The sequence below is a fragment of the Chionomys nivalis genome, chromosome 13 (assembly GCF_950005125.1).
Source record: "Chionomys nivalis chromosome 13, mChiNiv1.1, whole genome shotgun sequence".
In the NCBI taxonomy this organism is placed as follows: domain Eukaryota; kingdom Metazoa; phylum Chordata; class Mammalia; order Rodentia; family Cricetidae; genus Chionomys; species Chionomys nivalis.
The window spans coordinates 10,776,598-10,796,297 of NC_080098.1; the positions used below are offsets into that span (position 1 = coordinate 10,776,598).

Consider the following 19,700-nt stretch of genomic DNA (forward strand, 5'->3'; position numbering starts at 1 on the left):
GCCTTTTCACTTTATGTCTAAGTATTTCGTCTTTAGGACTTCAAGCAGCGTAAATAACTTAATGGTATTTCCACAGCTCCTTGTAGCCAACAAGGAAATTCACATGAGTAACATTTCTTAACCTTTCCTCTCCTTCTCCAACACCCTTGTCACGCTTCTGCCGTAGTGTTATTGCAGTATTATTATTGCCTTCTTTTTTGACATTGATTTTCCTCTAAAGATTTATAGTATCTGCGTTTGGTGACTGCACAGTGATGACCGCAGGTAGGCCATTGCCACCACCAGTGCTCACTTATGTAATGGAATCCAGTAGTAAATCACAGGGCCATATGTCATACTTTGGGAGGAAAGCGATATAGTTTTTGAATTTACACGTTCAAAATGTCTTCTTATTGCTTTTAAATTTGAAACGGCTACACGGTTTTGATCTTTTGAGCCATTTTCCTTTTTGTTTTCCTTCAAAACTTTTTCCATATGAATAATGAGAATTCTGTAGCCAGTCACCCTTCTCCTTCCGATTAAAGGCCTGTGCAACCACTGCCCAGCATTATCTCTTTAAACTGCTTCCACATAAAAAACAGGGTTTTTGTCTGTTTGTTTGTTTCCCCTGGGAAGAGCTAGATAGGAAATGTATATGGCTCTGTAGTTCTCACGGACTGAAGCATCTCCTTACTGCTGTAGTGCTGCCTCCATGATCAGTGCTGCAGAGCTTGTAAAACTTGCCAGGCGAAACAAATGGAAGTTCTATTGTGTGCAGCCTTATTTTATTTTTCTTTATTACTAATGCGTGCGTGCGTGCGTGTGTGTGTGTGTGCGCGTGTGTGCACCGTTACTATGTGAAGGTCAGAGGTCAGCTTTGGGAGTTTGTTCTTTCCTTCTAGCAGGAGCTCCAGCAGATGAACTCAGGTCCTTAAGTCAGCCTTCACAAGCACTTAATTACAGTTCTCGCTATCTCTGAGAGGATCTAGAGACAAAATATTGGACACCCCGTTTAACGTAAATTTCAGATAAAGAAGAAACAAATAAATAAATAAATCTGTACTATTTCAGTTATCATAACAGGTTTATACTAGAAAAATATTTTTTGAGATCTATACTACATTTTTGTTGTTTCTGGTTTTGTTTTTTGGTTGTTTTTTTTGTTTGTTTGTTTGTCTTTGTTTTTTGTTTTGTTTGTTTTTTATTTTTTATTTATTTATTTTTTTTTTGAGGCAAGGTTTCTCTGTATAGCTCTGACTGTCCTGGAACTCACTTTGTAGACCAGGCTGGCCTTGAACTCAGAGATCCTCCTGCCTCTGCCTCCTGAGTGCTGGGATTAAAGGCACTATCAATACTACATTTTTATTTGCTATTTATTTGAAAGCAAAATGGAACTGAGTGCCGTTTATATATTATTTATTATTAAGACAGGGGTTCATGTAACACAGACTGGTCTTAAAATTTAGGTCCAAGGATGATATTGAACCTGATCCTCCTGCCTCCACCTTCCAAAGTGCTGGGATTACTGGCATATGCCACAACGACATGTTTAGCACTGGAGATGGAACCAGAGCACAGTGTATACCAGGCAAGGTCTCTACCACCAAGTCCAAACTATATATATATATATATATATATATGCTATTTATAATATATATGTGATAACCTATCCCAGCCACTGTGAAGTTGGGGAGCCCTTTAAGGGGGAGAATTCTGGAGTGACCCACGGTCATTGCTGCCCATGTTTCATATAGTCATGACCACACTTAGGAGGAAGACTGGGAAGTAAGCCCAACTTGTTGCTCCAGTAAAATGCTATTATTAGGGAAGGATGGTACAGATACTGGGGACACTCAACTGAAAGCCCATTTTACCCCTGAAAAGATTTTACTTTTGTTAATGCAAACTCTTGGTCAGAGGTCTTTATTTCTCCAAATTATATTTTTTATCATGTATTCCTTATATTTATTTTTCTCACACTTCTCCCTCCTGGTGTGAAGAGTTTCCTCTGAGACTGAACCATTCTGTCTATCATACAGGAAAGTACTTTAAACAGGAAGGTAAACCATTCAAAATAGCTGCAGGAAGTCCCTGAAACTGACCAGATTCACTAGCCCTCCTTCTCGTCCAGAGTAAGCATTAAAAGCTGAGTGTCTCTCTCAGAGGAGCGGAGAAAAGCTGAGAAGATAGATGCCTTTCAGACAAACCCAACAGAAGACTCTGAGGCCAGACCAGCTACCGGAAGAGGTTTAGACCAAATGAGTCACGAGTCACAGGGACGGGACAGTCACCAAGCTGTTGAGCTGCCTGCAGGCTGTGCAATGTGCTCCAGGTTCTCAGCTTCTGTGAGCTGTCACCACGCTGCAGTGGGCCTCGATGAGGCAGCTGTCTTTGAGTCATTTCTACTCCTCCAAGTAACCCCTCACCTGTATTCCTGTAAGTAACTTCCATAAAACTCATTGGTTCACCAATTTGGATTTTGATGGTGTTTGTGTTTTGGTCTGTCGTGGCTTTTCCATCTGGGGTGAGTAGATACGTGTGTTTCTCCCCAGGAGAAGTTTTGTCACACAGCACCTCCTTCCCCTTCTTTAGTTCCCCTTTCTCTAGCACTATGTAGTTTAGGCAGGTCTTGAACTCACAGTCTTTTTGCTTCATCCTCTGGCATGATTTTAATCTCTAGCCCTACTCACTTGACATCTCTTCCTTTCCGTTGGGTTTCATGTGAAAAACGACAGCAACCACACCAGAAGCCTCTCGTTCCCCTACACTGCATTCTTCTAGATACTCGGTGACACTGTGGCTGACTCCAGCTTTACTTCGGCCATGGTAAGCTTCTTCCCCCTCGACATATTCTCTCAGCTCTCACAGTGCCTTTCATATTTTCTTCATTCACTTTTAACATATCATTTCCACTAGGGTATAAACTATTGGTCTACTTTTCTTCAGTTACTGGAGTTAATCTTCTATAATATATTCTTTTCTCTGTTGTAAGAAGAATATACTCTGTTTCTGAAGTTTTTGCAGCTTATTGGTCTTCTGATAAATCTGCCCCATCACAGATCCAGCCATTGCGGAGTCTCTGACCCTGCTGTTTGTCTGTCTGCTGTCCTGACTTCACACATCCTGCTCTTGCACAAAGCACACAGACTCCTTGAGGTCCTTTTTGTCTTGCTCAGGGCATTTGTTGCAAGGTCGTTTGGGCTTGGCCTTCCTTCCTTCCTTCCTTCCTTCCTTCCTTCCTTCCTTCCTTCCTTCCTTCCTTCCTTCCTTCCTTCCTTCCTTCCTTCGAGACAGGGTTTCTCTGTAGCTTTGGAGCCGGTCCTGGAACTAGCTCTTGTAGCCCAGGCTGGCCTTGAACTCATAGAAATCCGCCTGCTTCTGTCTCCCAAGTGCTGGGATTAAAGGCAAGCACCACCACCACCTGGTCTGGGCTCAGTTTTCTTTGCGCAATCCAAAGAATCACCAAAACTAAGGCCACTTGTTTTGCCACCACTGAAAGGAGTTCTGAATCAGTGTGAAAATGTCATTGGGTATAGTCTTGGATATAGTTCCCCTGCAATGTTTGTTGTTGGAACTATTATCTTCTCAGAGTGAAAGACACTGATGATCATTTGCTTCCTTTGAAGAGACTGATCACAAACCCCTCTATCTAGACAGTTACCATGGATGATAGGAGATCATCAGGCAGCCAGGAAAAGGAAACCGCGTGCTCCTTTATTTTGCCTTCTTCCACACAATGACAATGTAAAATGTTTCCATCAATTAAAAAAAATGTAGCCCAGGTAGGCCTGGAACTCAAAGAAGCCATCCAGGTTGGCCTTGGACTCATCTTAATCTTAAAGTGTCTAAGTCTCCCTTAGTACTGGGATTAAAGGCCAGCACGTCTGTGTCTCGATTCACCTTTGACAAGGACTCCCACGCTATCTTTTCCTTTGTATATAAATAGACCTCAGAGTAGATGAAGTATCTCTGAGAGTCTCAAGATTTTTGTTGGATTTAACCAGTAAAAGCTTTTGGAAGACGCCAGAGGATAGATTTGTAAAGTATGATATGAAGTCAGCTCTGTAGAGCCTGACTGTTTATTTGTATGTGTGTGTTGTGAATCTTTTAGAAATTAAAATATAATTGAACTGGGTATGTTGGTTTATGCCTTTAATACCAGCACTTGGGAGGCAAAGGCAGGTGGATCTCTGTGAGTTTGAGGCCAGCCTGGTCTACAACTATTGACTTTGTCTCTCTTGTGCAAAGAAAACAAAACCAATTTTATACTTATATATAATCAAAATAATCCTTGGGGTAAAGTTATGCAAGCCTCAATCTATAATTCTTTTTTTTTTTTTTTTTTTGGTTTTTCGAGACAGGGTTTCTCTGTGGCTTTGGAGCCTGTCCTGGAACTAGCTCTGTAGACCATCAATCTATAATTCTTGAACCCACAAGTGAATCGCCATATATTTTTCTATAATGTTTTTCTATCTGAAGGAAGAATCTTTAGTTAGTTGACTTTTGGATTAGTAAGGAATGCAGGTGATTTTAGGAATAAGGGAACCTAATCTATGGGGCTAAGGAGTATGGAAAGGCAACCAGAGTTTCACTGACGCTAGGAATGGAACGGCCTTGGAATCTTTCCTAATCCTGCCCAGTGATGGCAAAAGGAACTGCTAGGGAAGAAAATGTCTTTCTTTTTCACTATGATGAAAAGTTTAGGTTACTCTGGATTGGGCCTATCATATTCAAAATCAACTGCTGGCAGTCTCCTCGTTAGAACAGAGTAGCTGGAATGCAGCCCTCTCTTCCGAGCTGATAAAACCCAGCTCACGTCTACTGTAACGCGGGTTTCCACCCAGACTGCAGCGCCTGCACAGCATGTCCCAGCTCAGACTTAGGCGAGTGGGTGGTTTTAAAAACTGGTCTCATATTTTTAAAAATAGAACATTTCTAAATGAAAGTCACGATTCCTAGGACGAAAGAGGAGCTGTGCATCAATGTATTTAGTCCTATTATTCTTAAAATGCAGAAATAAACTCTTAATGATGCTGAGTCACTGTAGCACTACATTGGAATAACACAAATTTGACTGCTGAAAAATAGTTTGAATCCAGAAGGAAATGGTGGATATATGATTCCGGATAAACTGTGAGTTGAGATTTTATACCACTCAAATTTATTGCCACCCAAATGCAAGTGATACTAGTTTTTAGGATGGTGCTGTGAGCCGAAAGAGTCAGTCATCAGAGATGGAGTTAGGTAAAGAGCTAAAACCTGCCACGGGTGGAGCTTGGGGCACGTGGTCTTTATTCTCTTTATGGATACATCTTTGAATTTATTCTCTTCAGCCATATGCACTGTGATCTGGATAGTTAGAAGTCAGCTAGGAATTTGAGATAAAACCGTTTATCAGTAACAGTGACACAGACTCAGTGGTAGAACACTTGCCTAGTGTGTATGAGGTCATGGGTTCAAGCTTTAGAACCACAAATAATAACAATCATAACAATATCACCTTGATTTTTTATTTGCTGAATAATTGAGTACCGATTTGTGTGAACCAAAGATATGGCCGGTATTATGAGAATCTGAATTAAAGTCTCAAAATGAATACTAGTGTTCTGTTACAGGATTGGGGGAAAAATAAGCTGAGAGCAAAGAAATTATTCAAAATTAGTATTTAACAGTTTGCTTGACACTGTATATAAGAAACTAAAGATTATTATCTTCACGTTTAGAAATTAATGGTAAAACCTAGATTATCTACAGTATAAGAAATAATGTATCTAGCAAATGTAGAACATTAAATTAGTAAATAATTTACAGTATTTGTTTGGAAGGGTTGGATGTGATGGAGGACCCTAGGGCTTCCTTGCCTTGGAGAATCACTCCTATCTCTTGAATACAACAGTTAAGTGCCTTGTGAGTGAGGGGAGATATCTCTAGCTATTCAACATGAAAGTGTCATTTCAAAGAAATGTTGGTAGGTATCAGTTCCTTTCTGAAGTTGTGTGAATAAGAAATAAAACTCACAGTGTTTCCTCACTGAAGGGAAGTTGCTCTTCTGATGGCATTTGGTCTCAAATATCTCAGACACATAATTTTGCAAGTGCTTCATACTGAATTACAAATTTCACTTGTGGAATTCTCTGGCAAACACTTGTGCCTCTTAGACTTGGCAGCTTCTGTATTCAGAGTTGAAATCATCCATAGATTGTCACAGAATGACCTCAGACCAGACCAGACCAGGCCAGGACACTGTGGTTCTATTTCTGGCTTTGACATTTTTCCTTGATAATGGTTCACCAAACAGTATTATTATGCCATCCACATAGCCAAAACTTACATTTTGAGGATATAGTTGCCATCTTTAAAAAAAAAAAAACTTACTTGCACTGCAAGAATTATAGTTTATGAGTTGATCTTCTAGTAGTTAACATAGTAATTTATGAAACTCTTTCAAGTTCGATGATAGGAAATCACACATTAGACATGCTGCAGGCAGGAAAAGTGGGTCTTTCAAGTGAGCAAAGCTATCAACAAGGGTCCAGGTATCAACCATGACATGCAGGAGACCCACGGTTTGTTTCAGTGTCCTCAGTTACCGTGACCCCCCAACATTGGTTCACCCACTCTGTCAGGAGAGCTTCTAACAGGTGCCACATGATTGAAGTCTGGCTCATTTCCCTTTCCCTTGCCCTCCCTCTGGTGGAGGTGTTAATGAGTTCAAACACATATATGGGCAGCTGAGAATTCCAAGGGCTGCATCCTGAACCCCTTATTCTGTTAGCCGGTGGAGCCTAGTGAGGGACTGGCGTTTGGCTGCTGCTTTCCAGATGAGCCAAAGGTGCCCATGCCCTTTCCTTGTACAGAAGGAAGCTAAATGGGAGAAGAATCACTTATTCTGAGATTACTATTGCTCACATCTTCAGACAGGAACGGACATAACTCTCAACTGGCTAATGTGTTCCTAGTAAGGGTCACTGAAAGAGTGAAGTCCTGTCGAGGACACAAGACAAAGTCTTGCTTCACAGTAGCTTCGTGGTTTAATAGTTAATACGCAATGATGTGGTACTTTTTTTTTTTTTTTTTTTTGAGACGGGATTTCTCTGCACAGCCCTGACTGTCCTGGAACTAGCTCTGTAGACCAGGCTGACCTCAAACTCACAGAGATCCACCTGCCTCTTCCTCCCAAGTGCTGAGATTAAAGGCGTGCACCATCACTGCCCAGCGTACTTTAGTAGTTTAATAGCCAACATAATGTTTTTATATTTGCAAAGTCCCTTTACAGCTGTGATTTCACCTGATGTTCTCAACTCAAAAAAATGTGAAAAATACTTTTATACTCACAGGTTCTAGTAGGGGGACCAGAAACGTGTTTCTCAAATCCTAGCCACATAGTCGTCTCCATCCAGTAAGTCTGACATGCACAAGCCACACATGATGTAACTCATAAAGTTATGAAAAGCATTCCCACGTTTTTGGGACACCATGATCATACCTGGCTGTCCCAGAAATAGGACTAAGTTGGTGCTTACAGACCACAAAAATTAGCACATAGTAGGCTAAATGTTAGCTGATATGGTTATTATCACCGTAAAGGCTGTTTGAGGGAGTATAGAGCTATATAAAAAAAGAGCGGATGCCGGGCGGTGGTGGCGCACGCCTTTAATCCCAGCACTCGGGAGGCAGAGGCAGGCGGATCTCTGTGAGTTCGAGACCAGCCTGGTCTACAAGAGCTAGTTCCAGGACAGGATCCAAAACCACAGAGAAACCCTGTCTCGAAAAAACTAACTAACTAACTAACTAACTAAATAACTAAATAAATAAATAAGTGCGGATTCTGGAACCAGACTCTCCGGGTTTGAGTCCTGCCTCCGACATAACAATCTCCTTACGATGGACATGAAGCTCTCAGAGCAGCACCAACAGGGGACAGAGCTAAAGAGATGTTGGCTGCTGTTGTTCCTTGTTACCTTTGGTATTTACACACAAAGAAGAATTTGCCTCAAGTTACATGAAAAATAAAGATAGAATGTAACATTTTTAAGACTTTATTTTTTAATCATGTATGTGTGTGTGTTGCTCCCAGAGACAGGAGGTGTTGTGTACCTAGAACTGGACTTCCAGGCGGCTGTGAGCTGGTTGGTATAGGTGCTAGGAGCCTAACTCAAGTCTTTACTGCTGAGTCATTCCTCTCTCCGACCCCTGGATATAATCTTGGTTCTCCCATGTTACTTTCTTTGGCAGAAATGTTGCATTCGTAGGGTATGTTACTTCCTCATAATTCCATAATGAATTTTATTTCCTTTCACCGCTAACCTTTTATTCTCTAGTACCAAATGGAAACCCTTTTCTCAAAACCCACCTTTGTAAAGATCTACTGCGAAACCTTCTAGATAGCCTCTTCTGTTAGGCCCTCAGTTATGCCAGGCATGCGCATTTGCATCTGTAAGCAGAGGATGTGAACTTTTATCTCCTCTTATTCTCTAAGCACACTAGAGACAAACCGCTTAAACGTTGGATTTCCTTTTAGTTTTTGTTGATTTAGCCAATAACAGGGTGGAACTAGATCTGCTATAGAAGATCTATAGAAGATCTGGACTCCTCCGGAGTAAATTACTGAGCAGTAGGCTTCCTCTTCTATCTTCTTCCCCCCCCTCCTTTCCTCTCTCCCTCCCTCCCTTTCTTCCTTCTGTCTTTCCTTTTTCATTCTTGGCTATTGGTTAACTATTCTGGTCCGGAGCCGTCAGACCCCGCACCTCTCAGGGTTACTAAAAATGGTCTAGTTAATTTCCGTCCTCTAAGTGTGAGGGTTTGGTTGTGAATTCTTTCATTGTAAGGAACTATAAACTAAGGTTCAGGTTCTTCTCTACCAGCTCCGGAGAGTGCTTTAAACCTGGAAAAGAAACAGGACCCTAGGCAGTGGGTGTGGAACGGGGAGGAGTCTTCAGAAGATAATTGCAGCAGAGAAGAAAAAGGTAGCGCGTCCCAAAGTGTCTTGTTTTTGTTCTGTTCTCTCAGGATGGTGGTGACAAATGATCAGACACAAAAGCTGGCAGTGCTCTGCCAAAAAGAGGATCAAAATGCCCCTCAACAGCATCACCGGGAGGACAGAGACCGGGAGAAGGGGTGTGCATAAGAGGAGGAGAGGACTACAGTGACAAGGCGCCAAGTGCTGCGGTTGCAGCTAGGTGCTCCTCCAAGGATCAGAGTTGGTGAGCCACCTCCCAAGAAGGGGTGGGGGTGGAAAGGGGAGGCTGAGGGGCGGGGCAGAAGGCCCGAGCCGGTAGCCTCTGATTGGCTCACATTCTCTCACAGCGTCCCCGGATTGGGCGGTTTGCAGCGGGAGATGTTGTGAGACGCAGCAGGGCGGAGCTAGCCGTTGGGGTCTGAGTGCTGGCCCGGGAGTGCAGTGTAGAGCAGCTGCTGCCGGCTGGGTCCCTGGGACGGGGACTATGGGGACGGCCCAGCCGCTGCCGCTGCTCGGTTCCGCTAGCCGCGCCTATTCGTTCTGCTGCTCCGCTGGCTAAAAAAGAATAGAAAAGAAAAAAAAGCAACCACAAAAAATCTGAACGACACGTAGACGCCACCACCGGGTCCCTGCTTACCGCAGGAAGCTACCTTGCAGTGGGGCGGGCAGGGACACTCCCTTATCTGGAAGCCCCACATCCCGTAGCCTCTAGCCCCACCCGCTGCAGAAAAGGGGCCGCCGGCGCCCAAGACCTGTGTCCCCGCGGTCCCGGGCCCTCGGTCCCGCAGGCAGCTGCAGGGCTGTGCCTGCTCTTGGAGCTGCGCTCGGGAAGCATCTGGGGTTGTGAGCCCGAATCGGGGCGCGGGGACGAGAGGGACCGCGCGCGTCCAAGTTTCGGGGGGCCTGGCGAGTATCACCCCGTCCTGGCCCATCTTCCTTCTCCAGCTTGACTTCCCGGGCCGGGTGACTGCAGACTGAAAACTCCTCGTTCCCGAGCGTCCCCCGGGAGGGGAGGGGAAGGAGGTGGGGTGGAAGGAGGTGGATCCAGAAGGAAGGCGCGAGCAGTCCGCCCCCGGGAAGCAGCTCGCGTGCCCGCCGGCCGGGACAGTCTCGCGCTCGGCGATCGCGGGAGCGGGGGCCCCGGCCGGCCCGGCCAGGCGAGGGGAGAGTCCGGCGGCCACCGCCCCGCCCCACGCCCTCCCGCGGCGCCGAGAGCCCGGGGCCGGCCGGGGCAGGTCGTGGCGCTGCCTGCGAGCGGACCCCCTCGCCCGCGTCCTCCGTTGCGTGGCCGTCTCTCTCACCGCCCGGGGCTCAAGCGCGGGCCCGCGGAGGCCGCGCCCGCGTGTGAGCAGCGAGCGAACGAGGCCGGGGCACAAAGGCGGGCGGCGGGCGCCGGGGTCCGGCGGGCCGCGGAGGAGGGGCGGCGCCTCATGAATATTAACCGAGCCGCGGCCTAGCGCGCCCAGCCGCGGGCCGAGCCGCCGAGCGGCCGAGCGGAGCCCTCGCTACCCGCACGCGCCCGGGCCGCGCTTCCCGGGAGCCCGCGCCGGCGACCCGCCTCAGGAAGGGGCGGAGGAAATAGTGGTAGGTGGGTGGTTTGCTTTGCGCTTTTCCCTCTTTTTCAGGTGGCCACCCGGTAGGGCGAGCCGGGGTCGGGGTGGGGGTGGGGGCGCAGCGGCGACCTACGAGTTGCCGGGGCCACGGCTCTCCCGAAGCATGCCCGGGAGCCCGAGCGGGAGCGGGAGCGGCGCCGCGTCTCAGCCGCGGCCGCACGCCTCCCCACCCAGCCCCGCCGCGGGCCAAGGAAAACAGCCGCCTCCTCGGGGGCGCGGGCCGGGGCGCAGGGCAGGCTGCCACGGGCGGCCCGAGTCACCCGCGGCCCCGGCGGCCGCCGCAGACGCCGCCGAGCCCACGCCCGCCCGGCTCGGAGCTGGCTTTTTGTTTGTTTGTTGGGGAGTTGGAGGGCGTCTGCGAGTCTAACCCGGTGCGGAGCAAACTTCGTTTAAGAGTAGGTATCCGGGTGCTGCAGAACGCTCACACTGCCTCGACACTGCCCAGGAAATGCAGCAATTAAAATACACTTGAACCGGGAATTTTTTTCTTTTTAATTCATGAAGGCTTCATAGCAGCCGGGTGTGCTTGACACAGCCACAAGGGCAGTTCTGAGGTCTCGCTCTCTCGTTCTCTTCCCGGTGTTCAGGCTTCTCTCTCTCTTTTTAATTTGTGGCATGCGAGAACTGTTTCTTTCCTTTGCGTGGTTCACCTTCGTGGACTGAGTAATCCATCGGATCCGGGAGATGGGGAACTTGGTCTGGACTTGTGGCAAGGCTAAAGATCGGCGCCTGGGGAAAGTTCACGTCCTTCATTAACTTCTCCCTGTTCTAGGAAGGATCCCCGAAAGCCGACGCCAGAGCAGCCCACTAGGATTTTTGTCTGCCTTCGAGTAGCACCGCTTGGAAGTAGACCTCTTCTCTCTGCCCTTGGCGTCCACCCGCCCTGCCAAGGAAACCTGTCGCCCCTGGACTCTGTCTGGAGCAATGAAGAGGGCGAATTCTCTTGAAGAGGGCGTTTGAAGGGGCTTCCTGCAAATCTTTCTTATCTCGTTCGTTGTTGGACCAGTCCCTTCCCTGCTTCGCCTCAGAAACCTGCTGTGGAATTGGTCCCCTTTTGGTGTGTGGTGGCTCCTCTTCAATGTGGACTCCAAAGGATTTGTCCTTTTACAGTTTGAAATGAAATGATGGCCACACATTGGACTGGTCTGCCTGAGGGAGATGGTGACAAACTCAAGGCCTGTGGGGCCGCCTCTGCCTGTGAGGTAAGCCAGCTAGCTGGGCGGTGGCTCGCCTGTGAGCGTCCTAAGAGAGTGGGGTCGCCTGCCGCTGGGCCTCCCGAGGGGGATTCTTGGGGGCGTTCAGCTGCTTGGTGCCAGTGTCCCAGTTGACCAGGAGGGACGTGAAACCTGGCCTATTTTTGTTTCTAGCGACTTCAGTGATTAATTAGCAGGAACGAGTCTCTGTTTTAAATGCCCACATCTTGGTTACCCATTGGGCCAGAGGCATTCTTCCATCCACGAAGGCTGAGAAGCCTGAGAACAGACGGTTCAGCATCCATGTTCCCTTCAGTGTTTGGAGATGGAACTCCTTGGGGACGGCTTTATGTAACTCTTGTGTGTGTGCTACAGCCCCAGCGGAGAGGGCAGCTGCTGGGCTTTGCTGCACCTGGAAGCCAATGTTTTTGACTGATGGGAGGGGATCCTGCCTGCTAGCGGTGGGTGGGAATCGAGTCTTCCCAGCGACAGTTTGAGCTCAGCCCTGGAAAACGCCTGTAGTGTTGAAATTCCAAGCTCCTGAAAAACCTGGCTTTGCTGTTGATTTGTTTCTGCTCTCTGAGCCCTTATACTGCTCCGTAGTTCTCAGGGCTGCTCCGGGTGTCAGGTGGCTTGACCTGAAGTTCAGAGAACAGCTGGCTGGGAAGCACTGACACCAGCTTTCCCAATTTTTCCTTTCTCTCTCTCTTTTCTTTTCTGTTTTTTCAGCCGGCCGCACAGAATTTGTAGGATATCTATTCATTTATGGCATCTGCATGACCTCCCGTCTTCACCTGCCTTTTCCTCCTTGTATTTGAGTTGGTGTATGTGGAGTTTATTTCTATCATGGCTCTATTGTGCTTCGTTTTGTATAGTTTCTGTAATTTGTTTGTTACTCTTTACACCTGATTTTTGAGGTGCCTGTGTCTTTATTGAGATGTCAGTGGTGACAATAGCAACGTCTGCAGTGATTCCTCACTGGCTCACTGTTTCTTTTGCCTCTATTGTCAGCTTCCACGTCTTGGTCTTCGGGATGCGACTCCTAAGCATTTAGTCAGTTGAATTTTGATTCAGAAAGCATGCAGAAGGCATGCTTCAAACACATTACTTCGTGTGGGAATAGAAAGTTTGTGCAAAGGGTACATTCTGTGTGTTAGCACGCAGTTTATTGGGCACAGTCTCAGGTTTACATCTAGAACAGGTATTCTGCTTTTTGATATCGGTAAACACCTGCTTGCAGGTTAAGCATGATTAAGTCCGACAACACAATCCTCTGATCGCAGTAAACCATAATGACACCTTTTGGAAGACCTACCTACAACCTGGTGATTGCTTAATGGGCATTGTAGTTACATAATGATATATGCTGTGGTCCTAAAGCCTTATTTGTCATTGTCTTGTGAACACTTGAATTAGCATGCTCTTGCATTGTGTTTTCTAGAACTAACGTTTATTTGATAATATACATATGTGTGTGTTGTTGTTATTGTTTAAGGGTTGCTCTCAAACCAAGAATTTAGACACACCTTGTACTTGTCTGTAAAGCAGTATGCACTTCAGTTAGTTGCATACTGGCTTTTATTGACAGTGGCAGTGTGTGTGTGTGTGTTTGTGTGTGTGTGTGTATATATGTATTTTTGAGGGCTGCAAAATTCGTTTTCATTTGGGCATTTTTTTGGTTGTGTGGCTATATTGTTTCTAACTGGGAATAATGACACAACATTGTCTGTATTTGCTCATTTAAAGAGTACTTGAATTTGGTATTAAATTAATTTATTTGGTTTTTTTAAGAATAGTCTTAGGTTCTTTGTGCTTCAGAAAGTGTTTTCAAACCGGCAGGTAGGAGGTGAGGGAAGTGTGGTTTTACTGCTGGCAGTTAGCTGGGTGTGGGTTTCTCTCAGATGCTGGTTACAGCTTGGGAATATTTCTGAATACTAGAAAGGGAGTTGTCATAGTTTGGTTTGATAAATATTCGTCATTGAACACTGCACTTAATACTTGTTTTTAGTTTTATTGGCAGTACTCTATTCTGTAATACCATAGTTCTTCAACTAAAAAGGAAAAAGAAGAAAAAGGAGAAACAGCAACTATATTCCTGAATGTGTTTGAATAGTAAATTGATGTATATTTTTAACTAATCAGGAAACAATGCATATGTCTTGGTAGTAATGCTGTTTGTTAAATTACCAAAATGTCTAACACTGTGAGACAGAAGAAACCAATTTGGTAATTTAATTGGCATTTCTTTCATGCCATATCTAATTATAATGTTCCATGTTCAGTGGATAAGGTCAGTTGCTTTGCATAAAACAGAGATTTCATGTTCCTGTTAAACAATATAATCCACTTGTGTTGATAAGTATATTAATTTAGGCACCCTTTCTCAAGAATATATTGGAAGACCAAAAAGCAGATAACCAATAGTTCCCATAACTTAAGGAATTCTGACAGTTCCAAAAGTGTCTTGGTGTTACAGTGAGGACCGTATAGATAGTGTTCTTTACCATCGTACACAAGCTTCCCCTTTGCCTCCCCTTCCCTCCCTTCTTATAGGCTCTGCCGTATAGATAGTGTTCTTTACCATCGTACACAAGCTTCCCCTTTGCCTCTCCTTCCCTCCCTTCTTATAGGCTCTGCCATGTAGCCCTGGCTGGTCTCAAACTCAAAGCAATCTTACATCAACTTTCCAAGCAATGGGATTATAGGCAAGAGCCAGCAGAATGGGCTTTAAAGATAAGTTTTTTAGTAATGGTTTTAATCAACTTGAACTATATGGTGTGTATGTGTATGTGTAAGTTTGGCTTGCTATTTTGTTTTATATAGACACCTTTAAATATTGTGATAAGATCATTCCCTTTTCAAATTACTTAGTTTTAGTCTTCAAGGTTTAGTTTGCTTTTTAGCCAGAAAACTGAAAAGTTGCATTGATTTTTTCCCCCTTTCCTCTATTTTAAACACTAATTTCACCTTTTAGTCTGTAATACCTAGTATTCTATAGTAATGAAAATTTTAGCAACTTCATTGTTAAAAACTTAATTGTTATTACTAATTTCATTAGTTCACACTGTGTTTTGCTTTTATTTTTTAAACCGGCTGAGATTTTCCTGTAACTGTAATGTATTTGTGGCTGATGAAAATTATTTGCTTGTTGATAATGCAGTAGTGTAAACACTATGATAGTGAGTTTTTTCTGAGTGGGAGATTGTGTGAAGTCTTGCTTTGGCTGTCTTTTATAGTAGTGCTTGTTTTGTTTTTATCCCAGGTTCCCTTGCTCCATCTTGGGTTCGTTATGTTTTTTCTTTTTCTTCCTCTTCCTCCTCCTCCTTTTTCCATAAGATCCTTTTACTCTTTGCCCATTTCATATTGGATTAAGCCCTAGCTAGTCGGTTTCTAGTCTTTTATCTTCTGCTTTCTTTCCCAGGCTTCATGTTTTCTTGTAGCTTTAATCTATATATAAGTGATTCCAGTATATAACCCCATTCCAGATTTTATGGTTGCCCTGGTTGCCCTGTAGACCTCCATAACCATTTTGTTGAGTTCTGAGCAGTGTTTCGGGAACTCCACAGGTTTAGCCTGGCCTCCCGCCTTGTGTCTGCCTGCTGCTTGCTCTCTTAGTCTATTTACTTGTCTCAGTTAAAAACTCTGTGGTTAGTCTTGATTATCTTCTCTAAAGTTCTGTCCAGTCTCCACTCTAGATAGCTACCGCCACTGGGGTCACTTTCTCTCTGAACCACAGAAACTGGTTTCTCCAGGAGTTCCCAGTATCCCAGCTGTTCCTTTCTTCCCCCAAAACTTAGCTTCAGCGACTTCAGTAGTCGAGGCCACCCCTCTCATTTCTCACCTCTTTCTGTAGTTCCTGTAATTGAACTTGTGGATCGTGGGGCAGGCAAGGCCTTTCCTTCAGGTCCTCACAGGTGTCTTTCACCTTGCCTGCTCCCCAAGGTTCGTCATTGCCACCTTTATCTGGTTTCCACTTAGCCCTTCAGGCTTTTATTTTACATGATTCCTAGGAACGTTTGCCCTGACTCTCCAAGACCGATTAGTTGCCCCTAGAGAATTAGTCCAAAACATGCTGTACTTTATTGGGAGCAAGTGCTTACCGCTCTGGCCATCTCTGTCTTCTTTGGACTGCAGCCTCCATAAGAGCACAGATCATGTTTATTTCCACAGTGTCTGGCACGTAATAAATGCTCAGTGTCTGTTGACTAGGTGAATGAATACATTGGAAGGGCTTTACATTTCATTGACTGTTCCTTGGGAGTCTAGTACACTGGTTATTATCTTGATTATTCTACCTCCTCTTTCCTTCCTCCACTGTCAATTTCCAGTTTTTCAATTTTCTTACCTATGTATCTCTCAGGACTCAGTTTGGCCCTCTTTTCCTCCTGTGTTTTATGGTTTTGACCCAGGGTAGTCTCAAACTGGATGTGGAGCTGAGAATGACCTTGGATTTATCATCTTCCTGATTCCACTTTCCAACTAGTGGGATTACAAGCACGTGCCAGGAAGCCTGCTTTTCTCTATTGTTTTTGTTTTTGAGACAAGATCTCACTATAGAGCCAGGATGGTCTTGACTTTACCATCTTCCTGCCCCCCCCCCCACGCCTCCCCAGTCTGGGATTACAGGTAGATGCTACCCCGTCAGGCTTCCCTTTATTTGAATTTGGATGCCCACATCCTACTGACCTGAGCACTTGGAATTCATCTGCTCTTGGAGAGTGAGTAATCAGGCAACTCCAGAGCCAAGCCAGAGATTCCCTGCCTTCTGCTGCCCACCTTCCCCATTTGCTCCTATGGGCATGCTCATCACAGGCAATAGCAGCCCTGCTCTGCAGACTCTGGAATGACTCTTTTAGTGCATGCATGGTATGTATATTTCTTGCTTGATTTTTTTGGCTTGCTGAGCTTCTGTTTCTCCCTGTTGTAAGCAGAGCAGACCATTTATAAATCAAATCATGTCATTCTTTCACTCATATTCCTTTAATGGCCTTTCGTTTCCTTAAAAATTAAAGGGCAGAGTTCTTTTGGTGACTGTCAGGGCTTTCCCCTTTGCCTTCCTGCCCTCACTTCCTGTTACTCTTCCCCTCATTATGTACTGGCTTTCGCAGACTTTTGCTCTTCTGCACACAGAGATGGAGCCTGGCGACCTCGAGCCTCCCGCTTGCTGTTCCCCCTTTTGCAATGCTCTTCCCCATCTCTTCAAGGCCTGCTCTCCTGTCTCCAGCTTGTGCTCAGAGGCCACCCTCTGAATGCAGCATTGCCACCCTCCCAGATGAGTGAACACGATCCTTCTCCTGCTCCCCTCCGCTTTACCTATGTCCAATGGACATGCTTAGATTATTTTACTTTTTTGGGGGACACAGATAATGTATATAGAATATAAATGTTCTAGCCGGGCGGTGGTGGCGCACGCCTTTAATCCCAGCACTCGGGAGGCAGAGGCAGGCAGATCTCTGTGAGTTTGAGACCAGCCTGGTCTACAAGAGCTAGTTCCAGGACAGGCTCCAAAACCACAGAGAAAAAAACAAAAAAAAAAAAAAAGAAAAAAAATAAAGAAAAAAAATATAAATGTTCTGAGTGCAGAATGTGACTGTTTTGTTTGTGTGCTCTTTGTGTCGTAATATATTTTTTAGATGGATGGAGACGAGAAATTTCACAGTGTTGTGCAGTTTGTTCTTAGGCGTGTAATATGTAAATACAGTGTGTTAGCCATGAAGTAGGAAGTGCTTGTTCTTCAGGAGGCCTCCTCACTCCTTCCCTTCCCTTCTCTTTCCCTTAAGGATTGCATTTTCATTAAGGATTGCAGCTGAGAGTTTGAGTCTTTTTTTTTTCTTTTTGTATCTTTCTTACCTTTGGGAAGTTGGTTACCAAGTTACAGTAACCAGGACAATATGTAGTGCAAATGAAGGAAATCATTTGCAGCACTGGGTTGGATGATAATCAGGGTGGTGGATGCTAAGAGCATATTGAAAGGTAATAGGCCAAGAGCTAGAGTGCTTTACCGGGCATGCATGGGGCTCTGAGTTTGAACCTAGCTCTTAAAAAAAGCAGTATGTCTATATTAACAATATTTCTTTAGTCAAATGATTGTCTATCATAGGACTGATACTTATTTTATATTTTTGTTTTTAATATAATGAGAAGGCAAATTTAACAGCTGTTAATTTTGATGAGAATATAGAAATAAGTTTTAATCCTTTTCAATTCTGAACTGCTATTTACTGATTTTATTTTAAATAAGTTACATGTTACCAGTCTTATAAAATTCTGATTTCTAGCAAACCCATACTCAAAGCAATACATGAGCAAGCTTTCAGAGGCATATGCTTTGTTCTGAGACGTCCTGGGGTTGATTCTAGCTAGTTATTGTACAAGACAGCACCATTCCTTCATCTTAAGTGTTCCTCCATATAAATAGATCCAAAGCCAGAATACCACTCTGCCAAACATCTCTATGTAGACTTAGGACTGAGAGTGAAGCCTGCCAGGACTGAGAATAGCGTAGTCGCCGAAGCGCCCGTCACTCGGGCATCATATGTGAGTCTGGAATTGAATGTGTTAAACAAGATCTTTCACTAGATAAGAGCCACCAACAAAGAAAATTTCTCCATAAATTATTAGTGTTCCTTAACATTCATTTCTCTTAACATATTTTGAAGTCGGTTGTGCTTTGATTTCATGTTTTAATTTGAGCAACTGCGGGTCAGGTAATGTACGAGAAAGGTAATACTCTCTTTTGTTCTTTACACTATGAGGAGCTTTGTCTTATTATATTAACAATATGCTTGCTGATTTAAGGATGGGCAGGGCTAGGGCTGTTAGATGCACAGATGCTGTTATTGAATGCAGCTATTTTCTGCCACAGAAGGACCATATGGTAGGCACTTGTTTTTCTTTCTGGTTGATGTGATTAGATTACTAAATGAAAGGTTACAGTATTTAAAGACTGTCCTAGTATTTATCTGCTTTTAATCGACCTTAAGGAATTAAATGTGTGAAATTAGTATAACCAGCCTTCTGAATAGCTTAGGAGGAGAAAGACTTTGTGTAAGCTACCTTTATGGTTTCTGTGACAAAGCACCTGACATGAAGTGGCCTCAGGAAAGACAGGTTTATTTTGGCTTAGAGCTCTCCAGGATATAGTCCATCGCGGGAGGGAAAGCGCTGTGCAGAGAGAGAAGGTGCTGGCCACATTGTGTCTGCAGTCAGGAACTGAGGCTGATGGCTGCCAGTGCTCAGCCTGTCTCAGTTCTGTCCTCTCTAGGACTCCAGCGCATGAAGTGGTAACACTCACAGTCTTCAGGTCTTCCTCAATTACAGTTTTCTGGGAACATCCTCATGAGCATACCTAGCGGTATGTTTCCATGGTGATTCTAAGTCCAGTCAAGTTGGCCATGGAGATGAACCGTTGTACACATCTTCATGCAGAAACTGCATTTTGGATTATTTTTATGAAAACAGTTTTTTTTTTTAATATTTATTTATTATGTATACAATATTCTGTCTGTGTGTATGTCCGCAGGCCAGAAGAGGGCACCAGACTTCATTACAGATGGTTGTGAGCCACCATGTGGTTGCTGGGAATTGAACTCAGGACCTTTGGAAGAGCAGGCAATGCTCTTAACCACTGAGCCATCTCTCCAGCCCTTTTTTTTTTTTTTTTTTGGTTTTTTTCGAGACAGGGTTTCTCTGTGGTTTTGGAGCCTGTCCTGGAACTAGCTCTTGTAGTCCAGGCTGGTCTCGAACTCACAGAGATCCGCCTGCCTCTGCCTCCCAAGTGCTGGGATTAAAGGGGTGCGCCACCACCGCCCGGAAAACAGTTTTTAAATTTGAAGTAGTCAAACTACAAACCATAGTCTCATCAAACCGAATAGTAGACAGAATAGTTTATTTCTTTAATAATGGAATAACGGAGGACAGCATTTTATGCTTTTAAAGTCATCTGAAAGTGGGCTT

General features: G+C 44.8%; 1 protein-coding gene across 6 annotated transcripts in view; it reads left to right on the forward strand.

The window, feature by feature from the left end:
- Positions 1-9,476: 9,476 nt before the first annotated feature.
- Arhgap21 (Rho GTPase activating protein 21) overlaps positions 9,477-19,700 on the forward strand; it is a 131,010-nt gene continuing 120,786 nt past the window's right edge. For 3 of the 6 annotated variants that reach the window (XM_057787947.1, XM_057787950.1, XM_057787952.1), the window contains exons 1-2: positions 9,477-10,526; positions 11,324-11,753. In XM_057787947.1, coding sequence (XP_057643930.1) covers positions 11,673-11,753 — 81 coding nt within the window. In that variant the 5' untranslated portion in view covers positions 9,477-10,526; positions 11,324-11,672. Of the gene's footprint in view, positions 10,527-10,666; positions 10,947-11,323; positions 11,754-19,700 lie in introns of those variants that run through there. The other 3 variants (XM_057787944.1, XM_057787945.1, XM_057787946.1) reach the window with 3 other exon arrangements.